A 19,955-nucleotide genomic window follows, 5' to 3' on the forward strand; every position below is an offset into this window, starting at 1 on the left:
AGGTAAATTACTGTTACCATACAGACATATTTAATTGGGTGAGACATCAATATTTTAAAACTTCATATTTTTGGGACAACCTAATATATATATATATATATATATATATATATAAATATAAATAATTCTATACACCGCCATAATTGGCATAAAAGTGAATAAATTAAAAAAAGTTTGAGAACTTTGAAACGCCAAGTCATCGTTGTACTGTTGTACACATGTATATTATATATATCCATGGTTGTACATGTATGCATAAATATAAATAAAGTGTCGTAGTTTTAAAAGTGCATATTCATGAGGGTATAATAATACTCATAAGTCGAAAAAAATCTTTAGGTAATTAATAATTATTCAGTTAAAGTTTTTAAATGGACCAGTAAAAAATATTAAAAGTAAAATCAGTCAGTGGGCTGTTCCTGTCATTGTTATTGTAATTTACTTTACTTTTTATTTCGAAGAAGATGGCTGATAATTTGAGAATTACTGGCAAAAATGTGAGTGTGGGTGATGTTGATGCCACCATTGTTGATCCGGTCATGCAACAACACGAATTGTTAGTCAACGAAATTGAATCAACCGATGGCCACCTTGGAACTGCTCTTAGGTTCATTAAATTAAAATTATATTTTTTCAATTTTATATTCATTCTTTCTTCATTTATTTTATTGGTTTTATTTTATTTTTATAAATTTATTTATAATTTCAATTATATATTGAATTAAATAGTACAAATCAAAATTGACAACAGAATATTTACTCTAATAAAAATGTTAGATCAAATTTAATAACAGGTCTGTGTACGAAGGACCAGAACCTGAAAAATTTTTTGATTGCTTGGATTCTCGCATAATGACTCACAACAAGCAAATCGAGCAGATGTGTAACCATCATTACCAGGGCTTCATTGAGTCTGTCCATAGTTTACTGCAAGTCAGGAGTGATGTTGACAAACTGAAAGTTAGTTACTTCTTATATATTAAATTTTAAAATCATTCCATTTTTTCTAGATGATTCTATTTATTATTGTATATTTATAATAGTTTTATTTTTCATCTAAAATTTTTTGTAAAAAATTTCATAATTTAAAAATTGTTTTATTTGAAAATTGTTCATTTGACAAAATTGTAACAAAATTGTATAGTTTGAGGTTGAGGTTGCGAACAAAGAACTTCAACTGTCTGGTCAGACCTTGATAAAGAAAGGTGGAGAGTTAGTGAAAGAAAGGAAAACTCAGCAGAATATTGAATCCTCTATTGATTTGCTAACCTACTGCCTGCCTGGTTTTTTTTCTTAAATATAATTTTTCTAGTTTTTTATTATTTCAATTGCCATTTTATACCTGTATTGAATTACATCCAAATGTGTTTTATTTACATATAATGACTGAATAACAATTTTCATCAGTTCTTGAAACATATGGCAAGCTTAAGAAACAGATGGAATCAAAAAGGTGATGCAATCCTCTAACTTATGTTTATTTGTAGTGATGATAGACATTTTTTGTTCATTTAGTTTATTTACTTTTTTCAGTATTTATGTAGAATATTTAATTGATAAACAAAATTTGTTCAAGGTACTACCCCGCCTTGAAGACACTGGAGCAGCTTGAACACACCTACTTACCACGTCTTAGCAAGTTTCGATTTGCACAGATTATGTGCGATGGGATTCCTAAAGTTAGGGAGAGCATTAAGGAGGCCAGTATGGCAGAGTTGAAAGATTTTCTTGAAAGTATTCGCAAACATTCTGCAAGAATTGGAGAAGTGGCAATGATTCAAGTGAATTTTGTTCATTTCCCAATAAGTCAATCTTTTAACTTTATAAATTCAATAATAAATAAGTAAACAATTTTTAAGATGTTCAACTTCCACAGAAGTTTATAAAATGAAAATCAAAGTCGACAAAATAATCTTGTACGATTCGTATTTTAAAATGAAAAATGGTTATAACAATATATCAATATTAATAACAATGCTTATGGTAATAAATGTGGCACAGGCAGCCAAAGAAAACGGGTTAGATCCGAACATCATCAGCAGTCGCAGTCAGGGTGATAAAAAGAGAAAGAAAAGAATGGCCCCCACTCCACCGGGCGCGGGAATGTTGGAGGAAGATAATGATAGGCATGGAGAGGAAGATGCTGGCTTGATGATGAGGAAGAGAGTGCAACAAGATACGCCCATCGACAATGAAGATGTCTGCCATTTATATTCACATCATCTTTATTCTTTCAATGTTTTTTCTGTTATAACTATGACATAATATTGGTTCAAAAGTTAATTCATTTGTTGTTGATGGCCATTTTTATTTATTTTTAGTTGAAAAGGTTCATTTTCATTTCTAAAAAATGTATATAATCTTTTAAAAAATCTACGTTGTTGTGTAAGAAATATTTATTTTCAATGAAAAGAAGTTTATTTGAATTTAAAGAGATGTTTACATATTGATGTCTGTGAGTCGTTATTTTATATTAATATTTTTACTGAATATACTGTTCGATATTGAGCATTGATTCCTATCCATTGAACAAATGAATAAACAATCTAGTAAATAAATTGATTGACTTGTGCCTCCAGGGTTTAAGTGCACAGGATTTGATTGACTTTGCACCGGTTTACAGATGCATGCACATATATTCCGTGCTTGTGAGTATCATCGACAAGAACGACATTCATTAATAAATAGTTAATAAATGATTAAATTTATTATTACTATTCTTGTTATTTTAACAGTTGTAAAATTGTTGCTGATTGGTCCGACATTATTATTTTGCTACAGGGGAGCAAGGACACATTTGAATCTTATTACAGAAATCAGAGAAGAAAGCAAGGAAGACTGGCCCTTCAGCCGTCCGTTGCAATGGTTAGTTGGTTGATCAATCTCTTATGCTAATTTTTTGTTCGCTCGATTTTGTTGCTTGACCAAAGAGTGATTGTTTTAAAGAGAAGGAGGTTGATGGTGATGATAACTATAAAAGAAAATGGCATGATGTTTACGAATATAGGAACAATCTAAAAGGCTTTCTCTGAAGGAGGGCAAAGATCCAGACCCTGTGAGTTTAGTGTTTGTGGGAATGCATAGATGCGTGAAAAGTAGGTGAATCTGAAAACGATAATTTAGAGGGCTATTAAATAATTATTAATAAAAAAATATGATTGATTATGTTTTGTTAGATGGGACGGAACGAACGTAAATTGATCTTCTGGTTATTAAAATGTAATCTGCATGCCACATTTGTCCTTTTTTATTAAAAAAGCTGGCAATTCACTGATTAAACTTTGGTTGTAACTTTAATAGTAGATATCAATAATTTGTATTATTATTTCTGTTTCGAATAACTTTCATAACGCACTTGAAACAGGCAAATACGTTGGCTTGCTACAAGAACTATTTCTTTGAGATGGTTGGGTTAGTTAATGTTATTATTATTGTTGTAATTTTTATTATATGTCCCAGGTTATTTTGTTACCAACAAAGTTTGGTGGCAGTAACATTACATTACTGAAAAACATTGCCGAAAAAACGAAGCTGAAAATTTGAAGCTATTCGCAAAAAAACTTTATTCTTAAAGAAACCTGAGAGTTCGCTGGTTAACGCGGGTTTCTTTAAAACAGTCTCTCACTAGTTATGTCAGACTGCGGTTCGACATCAGCCTTGGCTTGACGAGATACACAGACGGACACAATAAACTACTGGCACTGATCGTCAACGAATCAAAGCTTCACACTGATGCCTATTTCTGATTTGGTGGTAAAAAACGTTCGCCCAATGTTTCATCTGTTCTACACGTCCAGACATTTCTATTCTGCGAGGCAATAAAATAGAAGTTTTATAGTTGATGATAAGCCACGAAACAAACATTTTATCATCTAGACAGTACAAACGCCAAAAATACTCAAACCTGAATCATATTTAAATAGCGACTATATTAACTCTTCTTTCATTCTTAATTCAATTGAAGTCTGTCAATCGGCTTTTATAACTATAATAACTTGTCGTTATTTGAAATTTTATGGCCAATTTCTTTTGATGCAAAACTTATAAAAAGCGCAATCAGCTCGTCATACGGAATTTATTATGATATAAACAGTGCCCGATGCTATTTTAAGTATATTTTATTACTCCCATGCGCTTATCACTGATAATAAGGACGATCGTACATTTTAATACTTTTAGCTAATTATTGTGACTCTTATGGGTATACTTTTATATTATTTCTCACCATAATTCAAGTTTCAAAAAATAAAATATGTTTCCCTTATATTTTATTATAATCACCTTTATAACAGATTCTTTGTAGTGGAGAACCACATATTGAAAACAACATCAGGCCTCATTAACCAGGGATACATTGACGAGTTCTGGGAATCAGCATTGGTTAAAGTCATAGCTGTTCTAAGGATGCACATTGTAAGATTTTATTGTAATTAACCTATTGATGCTGTTCGTTGATCTTGGCTTCAGTGGTGAACTGCTTTTTTATGGATGGCATGCAGCGGTTATAAATAATATTTTTTTAATGATTTTATTGCTATTATGTTTATGTTGCTAAACGGCAACCCCCGATCTCGGGGAAAATGTCGTCTAAACGTGTGTATTTTTATGTTAGTAACATTTTACTTTGAATTTATTAAGGGGTCATGTATGGATACTCAACTGCTTCTGCAAGTTAAAAACCTTCTCATGGTTTTCTGTCTAACTTTAAGGGCATGTTTTTGTATCTGTTGGTGTGTATGTTTGAATGTGGGTGTTTGTAATAGTGTATATATATATATATATATGTGTGTGTGTGTGTGTGTGTGTGTGTATTCAATTCAAATAAACTTTAATCAGCGAAGTATTATATAAAGACGTGTGTGTGTGTGTGTGTGTGTGTGTGTGTGTGTGTGTGTGTGTGTGGTGTGTGTTTGGAACTGTGTGTTTTGGTATGTATTTCGCCTCTGAGATCTTTTTAAAGGGCGCTTGCAGTACACTACTGTAATAGTCGTTGAAACCTCTGAAGCTAACGCAAAAGAGAGAGAGTAACCTTTAACCTTTAATTATTTATGTGTGTACATCTTTTATAATGTCAACAGGGGTATGGTTATGGTACAAGTCAGTTATTTGAACTTCTCTTGGAAGTTAGGTACTAACTTTAGTTCCCCCTATTATATTATTTTACTTAGATGTATTTTCAGTATTGTTTCGTTTTTATTTGTTTGTTTAGCACTAGATTTTTTAATCGGCATTACTGTCATCTTCTTTGAAACTTATCTGCTCTTACAATCCACCTCTGCATCGTAATGTTTGCTTTGATGCACTTCAAAGTGTTTTACATTGATAGACAATAAAGCTTCATGTTTATCAACTATCATATTTGAAGGGTTTTCTTCGAACATTAGTTTTTGTTTATAGTTATAGAAGATCTTTTTGGTCTTCTAATCAAATTTTGTTTTGATTAAACAATTAATTCAATTCAATTTAATGATAGAGACCAGTACAGTGAGATATTAAGGAAACAGTGGGTTGATGTCTTCAATTCAATATTCCTGACCGACAACTACACTCCAATGCTCGTTGAGAACAAGGATCAGTATGCAGCTGTCATCGAGTCCTATCCTTATAAAAATCCTGCGCTTGAAAGGGTCAGATTGTCCTATTTGAATTCTATCTTTTTTCTGTTTTGTGTTTATAATCTTTTTCATAAATTTATTTAAAATTATTTAATTTTAATAACATTATCAAATTTTATTTTGCTTAATTTGATGTTTAATTACTTTTAAATTAAATTGTCGACAAATGTAGGAACCGTTCCCAAAGAGGTTTCCATTCTCGCAATTCGTACCAGCGATTTTTACTGAGGTGAAGAGGTACATAAGCGCCTGTCTTGAATTCTCTGAAGATTTGAACATCAGGTTGTATATAATGAAACAACTGTTTGATTCATCATTCGGTATGTTATGTCTGTGCTATGCATGCATCGTCATTCATTTAGAGCCCTCTGTTTATTAACTTATTAATTAATTAATTTGTTTTTATTTCTGCTTATATATTTACTTTTTAAATGGTTTATTGGACATATGTGACATGTCGCAATTCCCGCGTGCGTGTTTTTTAAATTTCAACAGTCATGTACTTCACAGTCAGGAAACGAACTCGATGAGAATTTATTTGACGGCGAACTTAGTTGTATCGTTGCGAAAGTGAAGATATATGTGATGCTAATTGTTGGCTCTTTTTGATGTCTACCATCTATCAAGCTCTTGCCCAATCACCAATTTAATTGGCGGGAATGTTTTTGCATCCAATGTTGAAACTCACCAAATGCTGGATTAATAATTATTAATTAATATAATTATTAATAATTAATTATAATTAATCTTGCTGTTTTGTTTGGTTTCATATGTTGTTCATTTAGATGTTGTGTATTTGGTAAAATGTTGTAATATATCATAAGTGGTATATAGATATAGATATATATATATATATATATATATATGTGTGTGTGTGTGTGTTTGTGTGTGTGTGTGTGTGTGTGTGTGTGTGTGTGTGTGTGTGTGTGTGTGTGTGTATGAAAATGCTCCGATGGATGCAACGAATGAGTCTGAAGGACCACATAAAATCTGCCGAAATCCTGCGTCGTGCTGGTTTAGATGATATAAAGGACGAATGCCGGCAACACCGTCTGCGGTGGTTTGGTCATGTCAAACGAAGTGGAAACAGTGCCATAACTTCTCTTGCAGATGTTGAAGTACCTGGCACACGTCCTAAAGACCGTCCAAACAATCGAGCAAGACATGAAAGCTCTAAATTTAAATGAAATGGATACAACTGATCGTCTAATTTGGCGCAAAAAATTGATGGCAGAAAAAACAACGTTCTACCTCGGGGGAACTGGGTCTCTGGACGCTAAACGAAGATTGATTGATTGTGTGGTGTATGTGAAATCTACAGAATTTTTAGCGTTGGATAGTTTTTGGTTTTATTTTTCAGTATTTCTAACCAAATTCTCGTCGTCATTATTTATTTTATTAAAATTAGAATAATATACAGTTTTCCAATTCATTCTCGAGTGTATAGGAGCCTATTTCGATTTTCCAATCATCTTCAGCACTGTTGCAGTTTATATAGGGAATTCGTATAACCCAGGCCTTTGTTCCTGTGATTAGCGCTTGTTGTTTTCTGTGACTTCGTTAATTTTACTCTCTTCTTTACTAATTGCTATGGTTTCTTTGTTCTGGCTAATTACTTCGATGTTAAGTTTTATTGTGCTATTTCTACTGGTATCATTTACTTGCTCTTCGAAAGCACTTTGATCGATATTGCTTTTTTCAGTGTCTTCGTCGCTACCATTTATGTCATCAATATACTTTATTATGGTCCTTCTTGTTGGGAGGATTGTTGAAATCTTTTGTTGTTTGTTTATTAGGGGTAGTTTCATGTCGATTAGAATTGTTTTTATTCTAAAAATTTCCGATTTGAAACGTTTAATTTTATTTTGTCGTTAATGTTTTTTGCATCATCACATTTATCTCAGTAAAACGGATAGAGGAGTGTGGATTGATTCGTTAACTCGCAAAATATTAGAAGATTCACTATTACCTTGTGTACTGCATTCTATTGAAGATCCTAAACACACGCTTCTTCAGGTTTCTTCTTCGTTCGTTCGATGGCTCTTAACGAGCTCTTGGGCATAGCTTCATTTATTTTTTCATCTATCTATTTATTTATTTAATCACTTATTCAACTATTTATTTATTTGGCTTTTTTAGATAATTATTTAATTTCTATACCCGAACCGAAATGAATAAAGATAAACGAATACGATTGATTGTAGTGGGAATGTTTGACACCTTACTGCACAACTGTCCACTTGCGTAATTAAGTTTTTTGTCGTGTTACCATTTGCTTTTCTACCAATTGACTAGCATTAATTATCATCCTATGTCTAAATATAATTTATAAAAAAAGAACCGTGATACAATCTTTAATAAAAACTTTTTATTTTTTCATATAGAACCGGCTTATTTTATGCTATGTATGTCCAGACTTTGTCATGCTTTCTATTTTCATCCCGCTATATTGCTATATATATATATACAATATATTTGTTTGTGTGTGTGTGTCACTTGCTTAGTTTATTGCTGTTGTAGAAATACTTACTGCACACATTTGCTTGATTGATTGAATGATTGACGTCGACAACAATATATTTCTATAAATCTAATGTATTTATTCATTCAATAAATTTATTTTTATCTAATGTGTCAATAAAACAGATCAATAACAATGTAATTTGTGAAGCTTTTAACTTAACAACAGGCCACATTTTCAATCATCTGGTCAGGTCGATTGATTATGTCGTTGACATTAACAAAAAACTGAAATATTATGTTTCAATAACATTTAATCACTTTCAATCTAGTTTTTATGTTCAGTCTGTCCTTACTTTATAAATCAATCAATTCTCTTGACTCATCGATCTATCACTTAACATTTAATTACCAATTTCTTTTCATTGAATTAAGTCAAGTAATTTTTATTTATCTTCCAGTAACTTCAATTTTCTTTCTTCCTCTCTTCCCTTATGTTTAGTCGAACGGAGATAGATGACACGATTAGAAAATTTGCAAACACGTTGCTAACAAGAACATTGGGTGGCTGTTTGGCTATCCTTATCAAAAAACCGTATCTCACACTTCCCCAGGTTTTATTCTTTGTGCTCCTTTCGTTTTCGTTATGCCGTTATACTCTCTTATTTTTCCAGTTGTAATTTAATTATATATTTTTTATCTTGCATTTATCGAGCGGTTGTTTTTTATTTTTAATATAAACTATCTTCACCAAAAGCGGTCGTCATCATAGTCGGCCTGATGGCAGTTGAAATCATCCATCGTCGTCAGCCGTCATCTTTCGATAATTTTTTCTTTTCATAACATTCAACTTATTTCAACTTTCTTTTTAACATTGTAACATAGTTAGCTTAAAATGTTAACTCTCTAACTCATGGAAGTGGTCTGATTTCATATTTTCAAAATACATTGTTCTTTTCAGTGGCGAAACCAACTGAGAGAGATTCGCCATTGATGTATTATTATTATTATTATTATATTATTGTTCTTAAAAAGTTTTATTAGCCTTCTTATACAATATTTTCAAATGTTAAATTACCTTTCACAATTTGAAAATTTTTAAATTATATTTGTGGAATCGAAGATAAAATTTCAAATGTTTGAAAGTTTTGATTTGGCTTTGGTGAACATTTTGTTGAGACACCTTGTGTTGAATATCACACAGCTGATACAGATATCAATTAACATGGAACATCTAGATCAAAGCTGTGTGTACCTGGAAGATTTTATTCGGCAACTGTCTGGGTTTGTTATAATTATTTTTAAAAGATCATCATCATTATTTTTATAGCTGATGTATTAAATATTAATACTTCTTCTTTATTTAATTTTGCACGGAAAAGAGCACACTATGACAAGAACAGAGTTTCCAGACTGCATGGACAGTCAATGTTTAAAGTTGGTTGTTGTTTAATGGAATGCTTTATTAGTTGATTTTTGACCGGATGAAATGAATGATATCAGTTAACTTAAGCGCCATCAATTATATGAGCACATAAATGAAACATTCTTTTTTAAATGATCTGATGATGAATTGATACTTGACAAAATTTTTGAAACGCGACTCAGAGTGCCAAGAGTGAGGCAGAGGAAGAGATTTATAAACAAATTGATTTGAAGGTTGATGAATTCTTTGAATTAGGTTAGTTGGACATGCTTCAATAAAATGATAGTTTTAATATAATAACATTTACTCGTGTACAGCCTCGTATGATTGGACCAGCACGGACCACGTGATCCAACCAAGTGGCTTCATAATTGACATGGTTGCTTTTCTCAATGGAATCTTTCAATCTTTCACTAATCTTCCAGTTAGATAATCATATTTATATATTCTTATATTAATAATTTCTATACGTTTGGTTTCTAAGCTGTCGTTATTTGTATCATCCGTTTTTGCGACGCTGGTGATGCATCATATATGGGCGAGGATATTGATATTTTGCTGATAATGATTTTATTGATGATCGTGGCAATGATGATGACGACGACGATGATGATTGTCAGGAGAAAGTTGCCCAAACAGCCTGCATGTCCGCTTGCAAGCACATATCTGAATCCCTGATGGCGTTGTTAAAGGATGATGATGTGAAGATCGTCTCGGAAAATATTTTTCAACAACTGAGCTTCGATTTAAAAGAGTGTGAAAGTATGTTAACCTCTTTTTGCTTGCATTTATGCCAGTTTGCCTTTTAATTGGTGCTTCTTAGCTTTTTTAATGAATTTGTTTTTTGCATGTGCTTTCATAACTACTGAAAGTTATTTGATATTTATTTTCATATATATAAAATTTTTACCTTCCACGTTCATAGATTTTGCAATGGGTACACGAATAAGTGGTTTAGATGGTAACACATTCAAGATGGCATTTGAAGAACTCAGACAGGTATCAATTTTTTAGATTAATTAATGAATTAATAAAAATGATTATTTATATATAGTATCCAATTTTTCCAGCTGTTAAACCTTTTTATAACCGAGGAATGGACAATATATTTTGCTGATTATGGTAAGCCGTCGCATAAGTATTTAAGAGTTCAACCTGCTGTTTGTGTTAAACTACTAGAAAAGTTAGCCCACTGAATTTTTTTTTTAATTTTATTTGCAGTGATTAAAATTAAAAAAAACCAGTTGTAATATTAGTAGTACATAATGGATAGGTCCAGGGTTGGATGAACCATTGGGAAAATGATTAAAACCCGCAATTTTCGCAAATTCGTTTTTCTGATTTATTTAAATAAATTTGAAACTTTCACTTAGAAAATATTTAAAAAGAAACCGCATTTCATACTGAATCACAGAAAATCGTAGCTGTTCATAAATTAAAACAAGAAAGCAAAAAGCATAACCTCTACAAAGATTTTTAAATTCATTAAAGGATACAGTATAATGTAAACGAAACAAATGAAGCAACAAACTATGCAAATATGATAATGATTGTTGAGAAAGTGGAAATATTTCCAGTGAAATGCAGACAGTAAAGTAAACCCATTTAAAATTGTATGATAAACCCGAGTTACATACTGTTTGCAACGTCGGTACAAACCGTAAAATTATAAGATTAGTAAGTTTGTCCAGTTTTTGTCCAAGATGTAGAAAAATATTTTTCAAAACTCACATGTCGATGGCGCAGTAAAGTTATGATGAAATACAATAACTGAAACAATTTACTTCAATGACAAGAAAGCAAGATTTCCAAGATACAAATTAATTACTTGTCCTCGTATATAAAGAGTAACAAAAGTTAACTATTTTAGTACCGGGATATAATTAGCCGATTCCATTTTCAATTTGATAGCATGGTTTCAAATATAGCATTAATTTTTTCTATAAGTGCACATTTTGGAAAATTATTATTTACATGTTACGCTACTTTTGGTTAAATTGAATGAAGAAGGCGTTTTTTAAATTAATTTTTTCACAAGTTTGCTTACAAATATTTTAAGAAAAAGTTACACCAGTGTTTATCTTCTTAATTTTGATATTCTGGTAAAATCTTTGAACTCGTCATTATGCAATAAAGTCTTTAAAATTTGCAAGAGAAAGCATTACATGTAGAAGTAAATGTGTATCCAATGCCTTAAAAGTTAAAACCTTAACGCTCATGCTGCATGCTACCAATTCAAAAGCTTGTTTTGAAAATTTGAGATCTCTGGTGAGATCACTTAATTCACTACGTCGAAAAATTGAGGATTTTTTCGTTATCTTCATTAGGATTAGAAAATGAACAAACAATACTCGTGTTCGTTCGAATAAAAGTTATTTGAAAAATTTGATTGGACAGGAAATGTTATATTTTATACTGGGAGGAAAATCAGCATTCGTTATATTTTATAAACGACAGCAGATAAACATTAATTGTGAATAATCATAGAATGACGCTAACAAATTGGAAAAAATTATGTAACTTATGAGACTGAGACTGATTAACAAAAATAGTTATTTAATTGACACACCATACAATTTTAACCATAGTTAATATTGATTATTTCAGCATTGCTATGTGGTTACAAATTTTATTTAGTATTATGTCCAGGGTCCGCTAGGGGCCTAATCCGGCCCTGGATGGGTTTTTGTACATATTTGCAAACTCATTGTCATAATAACATCACACCAATTTTGTATTAAAGATTGAAAGAAGGCGAGAAAAAGAAATTAAATCTGTTCAGCTCATTTAAGAAGAATGAAAGGGACAAAAAGAAATTTCTGGACACCATCCTCAAACAATTGAGATCATTGATCAGTGAACAGCAACACTTGTAAACAACTTTTGTTGACTAATATATATTACAACAGGTACATAAAGTAATATTGTGTAAATAATAGGCTTACGTTCTTTCTTACTATTTCTTATTGTTTTTACCTGCTGCTCCTGCTCTGCAAGTGAATGCTTCAACGTTTCAATGAAATCACCGTTACCAAGTTTTAATGACATCGTTATTAAATATGTAAATATAGCAAGAGTATTGTAAAATAAACTTACATATATATATATGTATAAATATGTATTATATATATATATATATCTATATACAATTATTAAACTATGTATATAACTTCAGTTTAGTATTGCTACTACTCATTTGTTAGTACTACCGCTAATAATGAACTACTATAATTATTGACTATTTGAATTCAATAAAACTGGCCTAAGATAGAAAAGGTTTTTGGAAAGAAAAAATAAATGTAAAAAGCATGCTTAAGATGTACACCGTCGGCCTCAACGGTCCCCCGATGGGCAAAGGAGGATCGTTGATTGATAATTATCGCCACCACCGTTACTAATTAAATTGTGGCGACGGCCTAGTGCCCAGTGTCATAGTCCTTTTCCGCAGCGAGTAGGTTCGAATACGACAAACGTATACCCGCCTATCACATGCATTGTTTGGCGCTTTGATTGGAACGTATGCATATGACCCGTTTGAAAGACGATTCCTCTAAACTTTGGAATTAAACCTTTAAACTTTGCTAATAGTTTAATACTACTGCTACTATTATCTTTATTACCTTCATTATACGAGCTCATTTTAATGGTGATGTTTACAAACTTTTCACAGGTGCAATGTTTTTAATGTTAGCCGCCTCTGTTCAATGCAGAGCCATCTAGCTTTCATTTAATATATTTTATTGGTTAGTAAGTCTATCAGTTTTCATCGCAACCAAAAATATTTCTAACGTCGATATGCATTTGTATAATTAAATTTGTCAAAATTTATATTATTTATATAAATGATAATCTATATAATATAAGTCTTGTTGAATATCACACATTTCAACTGGTGCAGTTAGTTTGCGGAGGTCGATGGTCGCCAATATCCTGAAAGGATAAGGCACGAGAGGAAGAAGGTAATCACAAAAACAATTATTTTATTTTATCTAAAAAATGATTTAGTTGATTCAAATTGAAAGTCGAGATGGATCATTTCACCGAATAACATGCTTCAAAATGGCGGATTTAATTCATCCTCAATACTATACTAAAATAATTTAAAATAAATAACTTACTACTTCGTCATTAACAAGCTGTTTCATTCCCGCAGAGTGTCGGAAATTTTTAACGGAACGGAATCAGATGTTTTATCCGACGCCAGAAAATGCTATGAATTTTTTAAAAAAATTTTCATCTCGCGTCGTTTTTGGAAGGTAGTTAGGTGTGGCGATATGCAATCGTCTTCCACACTGAAAATAAATGCTAATAATGTGAATAATTTTTTTCAGTATGTTTAAAAACATAAATTAAAATAATTTTGCTAAGAAAAACAATTATATTGACTGATTTTAATTGATTTTTAAAGTATTTTCATTTAGTAATGATGCAAAAGTTAAAAAACTTTTCTGAGTCGGAATATTATGAGAGGCTGGAGTGGGAGTCAGATGTTTCTCATTTAACCTCGACACTCTACTCGCAAACATAAAAAGATAAGAATTGCATACGACTTCCCAAAAGTAACACGGAGAATATCGACCATGAATGATGAAAATAATGTTGTTGATTATAATTTATATAATAACAATGTTTACAAAAATATTAATAAAATAATAAATGAGCGTCAACTGATGACGTCGTGATTCATTTATCTTTTCTAAATCATTAACATAGTCATTCAGACCTTAACCATTCAATAAAGAAACACTGATCAATCATCATCGTTATTTTTCAGGCCTTAAACGTACTTAGGTTTTAATATTTACAACCGCTATCATAACCAATCACTCTTATCTTCATAGTCGCCATCATAATCATCATCACCAGCTAATGTGATGGTGGGTAGGTGCCTTGCATTCTGGGATATTGTTGTCCATAAGATGAAGTTGGACCTCTGCTGTAAGGATTCAAACCGGATGATGACGATGATGATGCTGGGGCTTGGGGGTTCGGCTGATTATTTAAAGATTTTAGTGCATGGGTTATCTGAGTTTTTGTGTTCATTTTATAATTTTAATTCACTTTTACGTTAATATAATGTTAACTTGCATGGTTATTGCATATTTGTAAGTTGTAGCACTTGTTACATTATTTTTGAACATCAAATCAATGTATAAGTTTCTAGTTTTTTATTTGTAACGGATCCGTTAAAATAATGATAACTAATTAATTTTAAAATGCTAACAGGATATCCTTGATATGGTTGACTTGCATATGATCCAGGCTGACTTGCTCCACTCGCTCCTCCATAATTTCCCTGAGGATAACTTGAGTACTGCCCACCGCCACCACCAATCTGCTGACCAGCTGGCAAACCAGTTTGAACTGGTTGCAGTGCGTACCCTCCAAAACTGTTTTGGGTTGGCTGTAGAGGTGGTGCATAAGTGGCGGATTGTGATCCAGGACCACCTGGTTGGAGGTTGTTGCTGTTGAAAGTAGCAGCAGACAGACCAGATGACGGTGGCTGAGGTAAGTAGATTCCTGATGACTGTTGATGGGGAGGCATAGGGTATCCTCCTGCTGTTGCGCTCTGTTGGTCTCCTGTTGATTGGTGGGGGAGAGGTTGTACAATTGAACCAGACTGACCGACAGAGCCAGGTTGTGGTTGAACTGATGACCCAGACATTGGTTGACTTATCCCTTCCCCTCCAGAATGGGGTGACAGTGAAACAGTAGCCCTCCCTTGGTTTGTTTGAGAAAGACAAGATGGAGTGTGACTCCTGCTGCCTGCTACCATTGTGATGTTAATTGTATAAAATGAGCGAAGGTGTGAACGAAATGTCTTATGAAAATATACATAGAAATAATTTTATGAAATTCAAAATTGTTCAAAATGTATCTTGAACAAATGTTAAATTGAATGGTAACAGAAGTGATTCAAACTGATAATGATTTGGGTGACAATGATAACGGTTGTGATGATAAGAATAAAATGATGATTGTAAAAATGAAGACATACAAGATGGCTGTTGGATGCTTGATGACTGCTTAGTTGCATCCATGTTCTTGTTAGTTGCTTTTCCATCTAATTTGTACCATTTCAAACAAATATCATTAATTTAGGAAGATAAAATCATCTATAATTTGATTTGCTTGAATAAAATAACTCTAGTGTAATAATAATAACAAAAAATACCATTAGCTAGCACATGATGATTGCTGGCATAAGTATAATTGTTTCAAAAACTATGCATGTACAAAATGAATGTGAGCCACACCTGCAGAAAGTGGATCAAATTCTTTACCCTCATTACAACTTTTCATGCCAGGTGCAGGGAAGTAACCAGCTGATAATAAAAAAAATACTTCATTCAATTAAAATTGTTAATTCTATAAAATTATTACTTTTATAAATTAAATAAACTCACAAAACTTTGGGTCAACTCCTGGTTCCAAAACTGTCAATGGCCTCTTGTCATCTCCAGTTGATGATGAAGGCGGAAGAGAACTCGTTATTCGCTGATCCAACTCGAGACAGTCAATAAGTCTCGTTACAGAGTTTCGAATCGAAATTAATTCTTTACGAATTGACATCATATCATCTCCAACCAAAGGTTTTGGTTTGTTATTCACTTAGAAAAAATTAAAACGACATTTTCAATTTCTAATCAGCGTCTATACAAAATTTTCATTAAAATAGTTCAAAAAATTGATAAGCAAACATACCAAAAATTGTTATCTTCAAAATTTTACTGGAAAATAGGGCAAATGCAAGATCTGAACTATCAAACATTGTGATGAGATCTCCATCTTAATTGAAAACAAAATATAAATATCAATTATATATAAGTGTATGAATAAAATTGATAAACATGCATAAAAGTTTTAGTGTTACTATTGATTTATAGATAGTTAATTTATCAGTGTTGAAAGCAAGCTTTTTTCAAGAACCATATTGAAAATTATTGGTTTTGGAGAGCACAAGTTTATATACTCGTGTATATTCTTAAATTACTCATCAATCAATCAATTTCCGTTTAGCGTCCAGAGACCCAGTTTCCCAAGTAGGACGTTGTTTTCTTTGCCATCAACTTTTTGCGCCAAATTAGACGATCAGTTGTATCCATTTCATTTAAATTTAGAGCTTTCATGTCTTGCTCGATTGTTTGTGACCAGGACTTCTTTGGACGGCTTTTGGGACGTGTGCCAGGTACTTCAACATCAGCAAGAGAAGTTATGCAGACAGTGTTGCCGGCATTCTTCCTTTATATCATCTAAACTTAAATTACTCATCACATTTATAAAAATAGCAGTTAAAAATTGCAATTCTCACATCAGTAATGTTACAGTTATGCAAAATTTGTTATAAAGTTTTTGAAATGTGTGGCTTCTAGTAGTTTTAAATTTAAAGTAAGCATTTGTTTAGGGTTTTATAATAAAATGTTTTTAAAATACTTTTTAAAGCTATAGAATTATTATCATTTGAAATACCATTATTTATAGTTTTTTTTATACACAGCAAGATTGTTTGAATTTAATTGTGACCCCAGCAGATTCTGAAATTCATGAATATTAATGTGGTACACTTGGGAGGTGGTACTATACATATACACACACACACACACACACACACACACACACACACACACACACACACACACACACACACACACACACACACACACACACACACACACTCACACACACACACATTTATTATATTATAAAAAAATGCAGAATAGAATTGTTTTTTGCAGAAGAGATAAATAAAAAAAACATATAATAACTAACTACTATATTTTTAATATCAATTATATATTAATAATTATTATTACAATACCTTCATCTGAATATTTAATGGTTATGTCATCGCTATTGGTCAGACGATTCCTAAAAACTCTTTGCATCATAAGCATCAACTCATCGTAGGTTATATCTTCATTGTGTATGGGAATGCACCTAATATCGTCACCCAACTTGGCCTTTATGATCAGTTTACCAGATAAATCACTTGCCACTGGTAAACTAACATCTCTGTTCGACTGACTCGCCATATTAGTATTTCTGTTATAAATATTGGCAAAACTTTTTATTACCGCCTCAATGCGAACGAGATTCGAGACAAAAAGTGTAAAAGTGAGAACAGGTTATAGCGTAAAATGTCTAAATGTGAATTGATATTAAGACTGTTAATTATTAAAATCTATATTATTACACTTTTATTAATTATCAAATTTATTTTAATTATATAATTAAAATTATAAAATTATTTAAATTGAAATACTAAAAATAACTTTTTAAAATAATGAATTAAACCATCGAATTGTCATCAATTTAATAACTTTGTAGGGTTTAAATTGTAATTTCGGTATGCTTTTAAACTAGAGGAAGTTTTTCCATTGTAGGCATTTCTTCTTCTCTTTCTCGTGCCTTATTCTTTCAGCACTTGGCGACCATCGACTTCGATAAAACCCGATCTTTAACCCTTTTTAACAGTTGAAATGTGATGATATTCAACAAGTGACACAAGAATATTAGTCATCTAAATCTATTCTATAGTGATACTAATTTTTACGATTCAAATGCGTCAACAGATCACGTTCAATTTAAAAAAATATTAGATACATACACTTTCAATCAATCAATCAATCAACCAATTTGTAAGAAAGAAAGAATAGAGTCCTAACTTACCAATGTTCACTAAATTAACTCACCTACCTATGTTCAATTAGCTTAACTTATGAGTTAATCCTACCTAATTGTACTATTACAAAGAAAAAAGTAAGGAAAAGAGGATAAAACATCAAGCAAACAAAACTACGAATGTATGTATGTATGTGTGTATGTATGTATTTGTGGCCACCAAAATTGCGGTATACAGGGCAGTTGTGCTCCCTTCACTGCTTTATGGTTGCGAAACCTGGACGTTCTACCGTAGCCACATTCGTAGGCTCGACCATTTTCATATGAGATGCCTGCGTACGATTGCAGGTATCCGGTGGGAAGGCAAGGTCCCAAACACAGTGGTTCTGACAAAGTGCGGTATAATGGGTGTGGAATCGCTGCTGCTTCAAACTCAGTTTCGCTGGGTAGGGCACGTTATGCGTATGCCAGATACAAGAATCCCCAAGCAGGTCTTTTTTGGTCAGCTAGCGTCGGGAAATAGACTGGCAAGTGCTGTACGCAGATACAAAGACAGCTTTAAAGAAAATATGAAAAATGTGGTCTATAAACCCCAAGGCTCTTTGTGTTGATGCTCTGCGACGCTCGGAATGGAGAAGGTCAACCCAGTCGGCGGTTTCAGCTTTTGAACTGGCACGCACAGCTGCTCTCGCTGAAAAAAGGACTCGACGAAAACAGACGGCCCAAAGCGGCGATAGTGCGGGTGTATGGATTTGTGGAACTTGTGCACGGAAATGTTCGTCAAGGATAGGACTTTTCGCTCATTCTAGGATTCACCGATGACCCAATTCGTCGATGTACTCCATGTATGTGTGTGTGTGTGTTTTTAGTAACAATAAAATAAACGAACAAATCTAGAAATAATAAGTATAGCGAATAAAATAAACGAATAAATCTAGTGATGATAAGTAACGAATAAAAGAAACGAACAAATCTGGAAATAATAAGTAACGAGTCAAAAAAACGATTAAATCTAGAAATAATAAGTAACGAATACGTTTAGAAATAATAAGTAACGAATAAGTCTAGAAATAATAAATAAATTAACTAAAATACAAAATAAAAAAAAGGAACCAGGCGCTAAGGGAATGGCACAGCGCCCGGTCAGATTTCAACGTGTTCTCGTTCCAGTTTCATTCATATATTCTTATCATTTTAATCATTGACATCATTAAAAAACTTTATTTTATGTATAGGAAACATTATTATGTGTTTAACAACAATATATTAACTATACTAAAATGAATTCAACGAACGCCTACGGACATCCTGATGGGATGGTTCGAGTATGTGTATACGTTTAACTTGTTGAATTCAAATTTAATCATATTAACAACCGTATATAACACTATATAGTTATATATAATCAATAACGCTACACAACTATATATAAATCTATATAACCGTATATAACACTATATATATATATATATATATATATATATATATAATCAATAACTCTACATAACTATATATAAATCTATTTCATTTCATTTTCAAAGTTTTATTCATAATCAACAACATATCAAATAAGTGAATAAAAGTTGTGAAGTTGAATATGCGGAGACCAAATAAGACTGTTTGTCTTGTGGTGGCCACCGCAGGTAGATATGAATAGTTAATGAAATAAAATAAGGAAAATAACTGAAGCAAAAAAGATAATTGAAGATAAATAAGTAAATGTTCGTGTTATACATATATAGACATATAACTATGTAAATGTTCGCTCAGTACATATATAAACACATAAATGTTTAAACATTCACAAAGACCATTCATCCGCATCATTTGTT

The 19,955-nt window shown here is 32.0% G+C and overlaps 2 protein-coding genes across 2 annotated transcripts; one reads left to right on the forward strand and one right to left on the reverse strand.

Annotated features, from left to right (window-relative positions):
• Positions 1–539: 539 nt before the first annotated feature.
• On the forward strand, positions 540–12,377 carry HELRODRAFT_157969 (hypothetical protein; the record flags this gene model as incomplete). The annotated part of the gene is made up of 23 exons (XM_009031417.1): positions 540–607; positions 795–960; positions 1,145–1,283; positions 1,408–1,453; positions 1,577–1,781; positions 2,002–2,199; positions 2,580–2,648; positions 2,782–2,865; positions 3,365–3,411; positions 4,293–4,413; positions 4,639–4,689; positions 5,079–5,128; positions 5,474–5,627; positions 5,788–5,897; positions 8,578–8,689; positions 9,280–9,359; positions 9,458–9,512; positions 9,684–9,756; positions 9,819–9,925; positions 10,122–10,263; positions 10,427–10,500; positions 10,572–10,684; positions 12,245–12,377. The coding sequence occupies 23 exons, from the start codon at positions 540–542 to the stop codon at positions 12,375–12,377; spliced, it is 2,397 nt and encodes a 798-aa protein (XP_009029665.1).
• Positions 12,378–16,171: 3,794 nt separating this feature from the next.
• Positions 16,172–17,534, reverse strand: HELRODRAFT_89755 (hypothetical protein; the record flags this gene model as incomplete). Its single annotated transcript, XM_009031371.1, has 2 exons — positions 16,172–16,290; positions 17,321–17,534. The coding sequence occupies 2 exons, from the start codon at positions 17,532–17,534 to the stop codon at positions 16,172–16,174; spliced, it is 333 nt and encodes a 110-aa protein (XP_009029619.1).
• Between the last annotated feature and the right edge of the window lie 2,421 nt (positions 17,535–19,955).

This window comes from Helobdella robusta, assembly GCF_000326865.2.
Source record: "Helobdella robusta unplaced genomic scaffold HELROscaffold_73, whole genome shotgun sequence".
Classification (NCBI taxonomy): Eukaryota; Metazoa; Annelida; class Clitellata; order Rhynchobdellida; family Glossiphoniidae; genus Helobdella; species Helobdella robusta.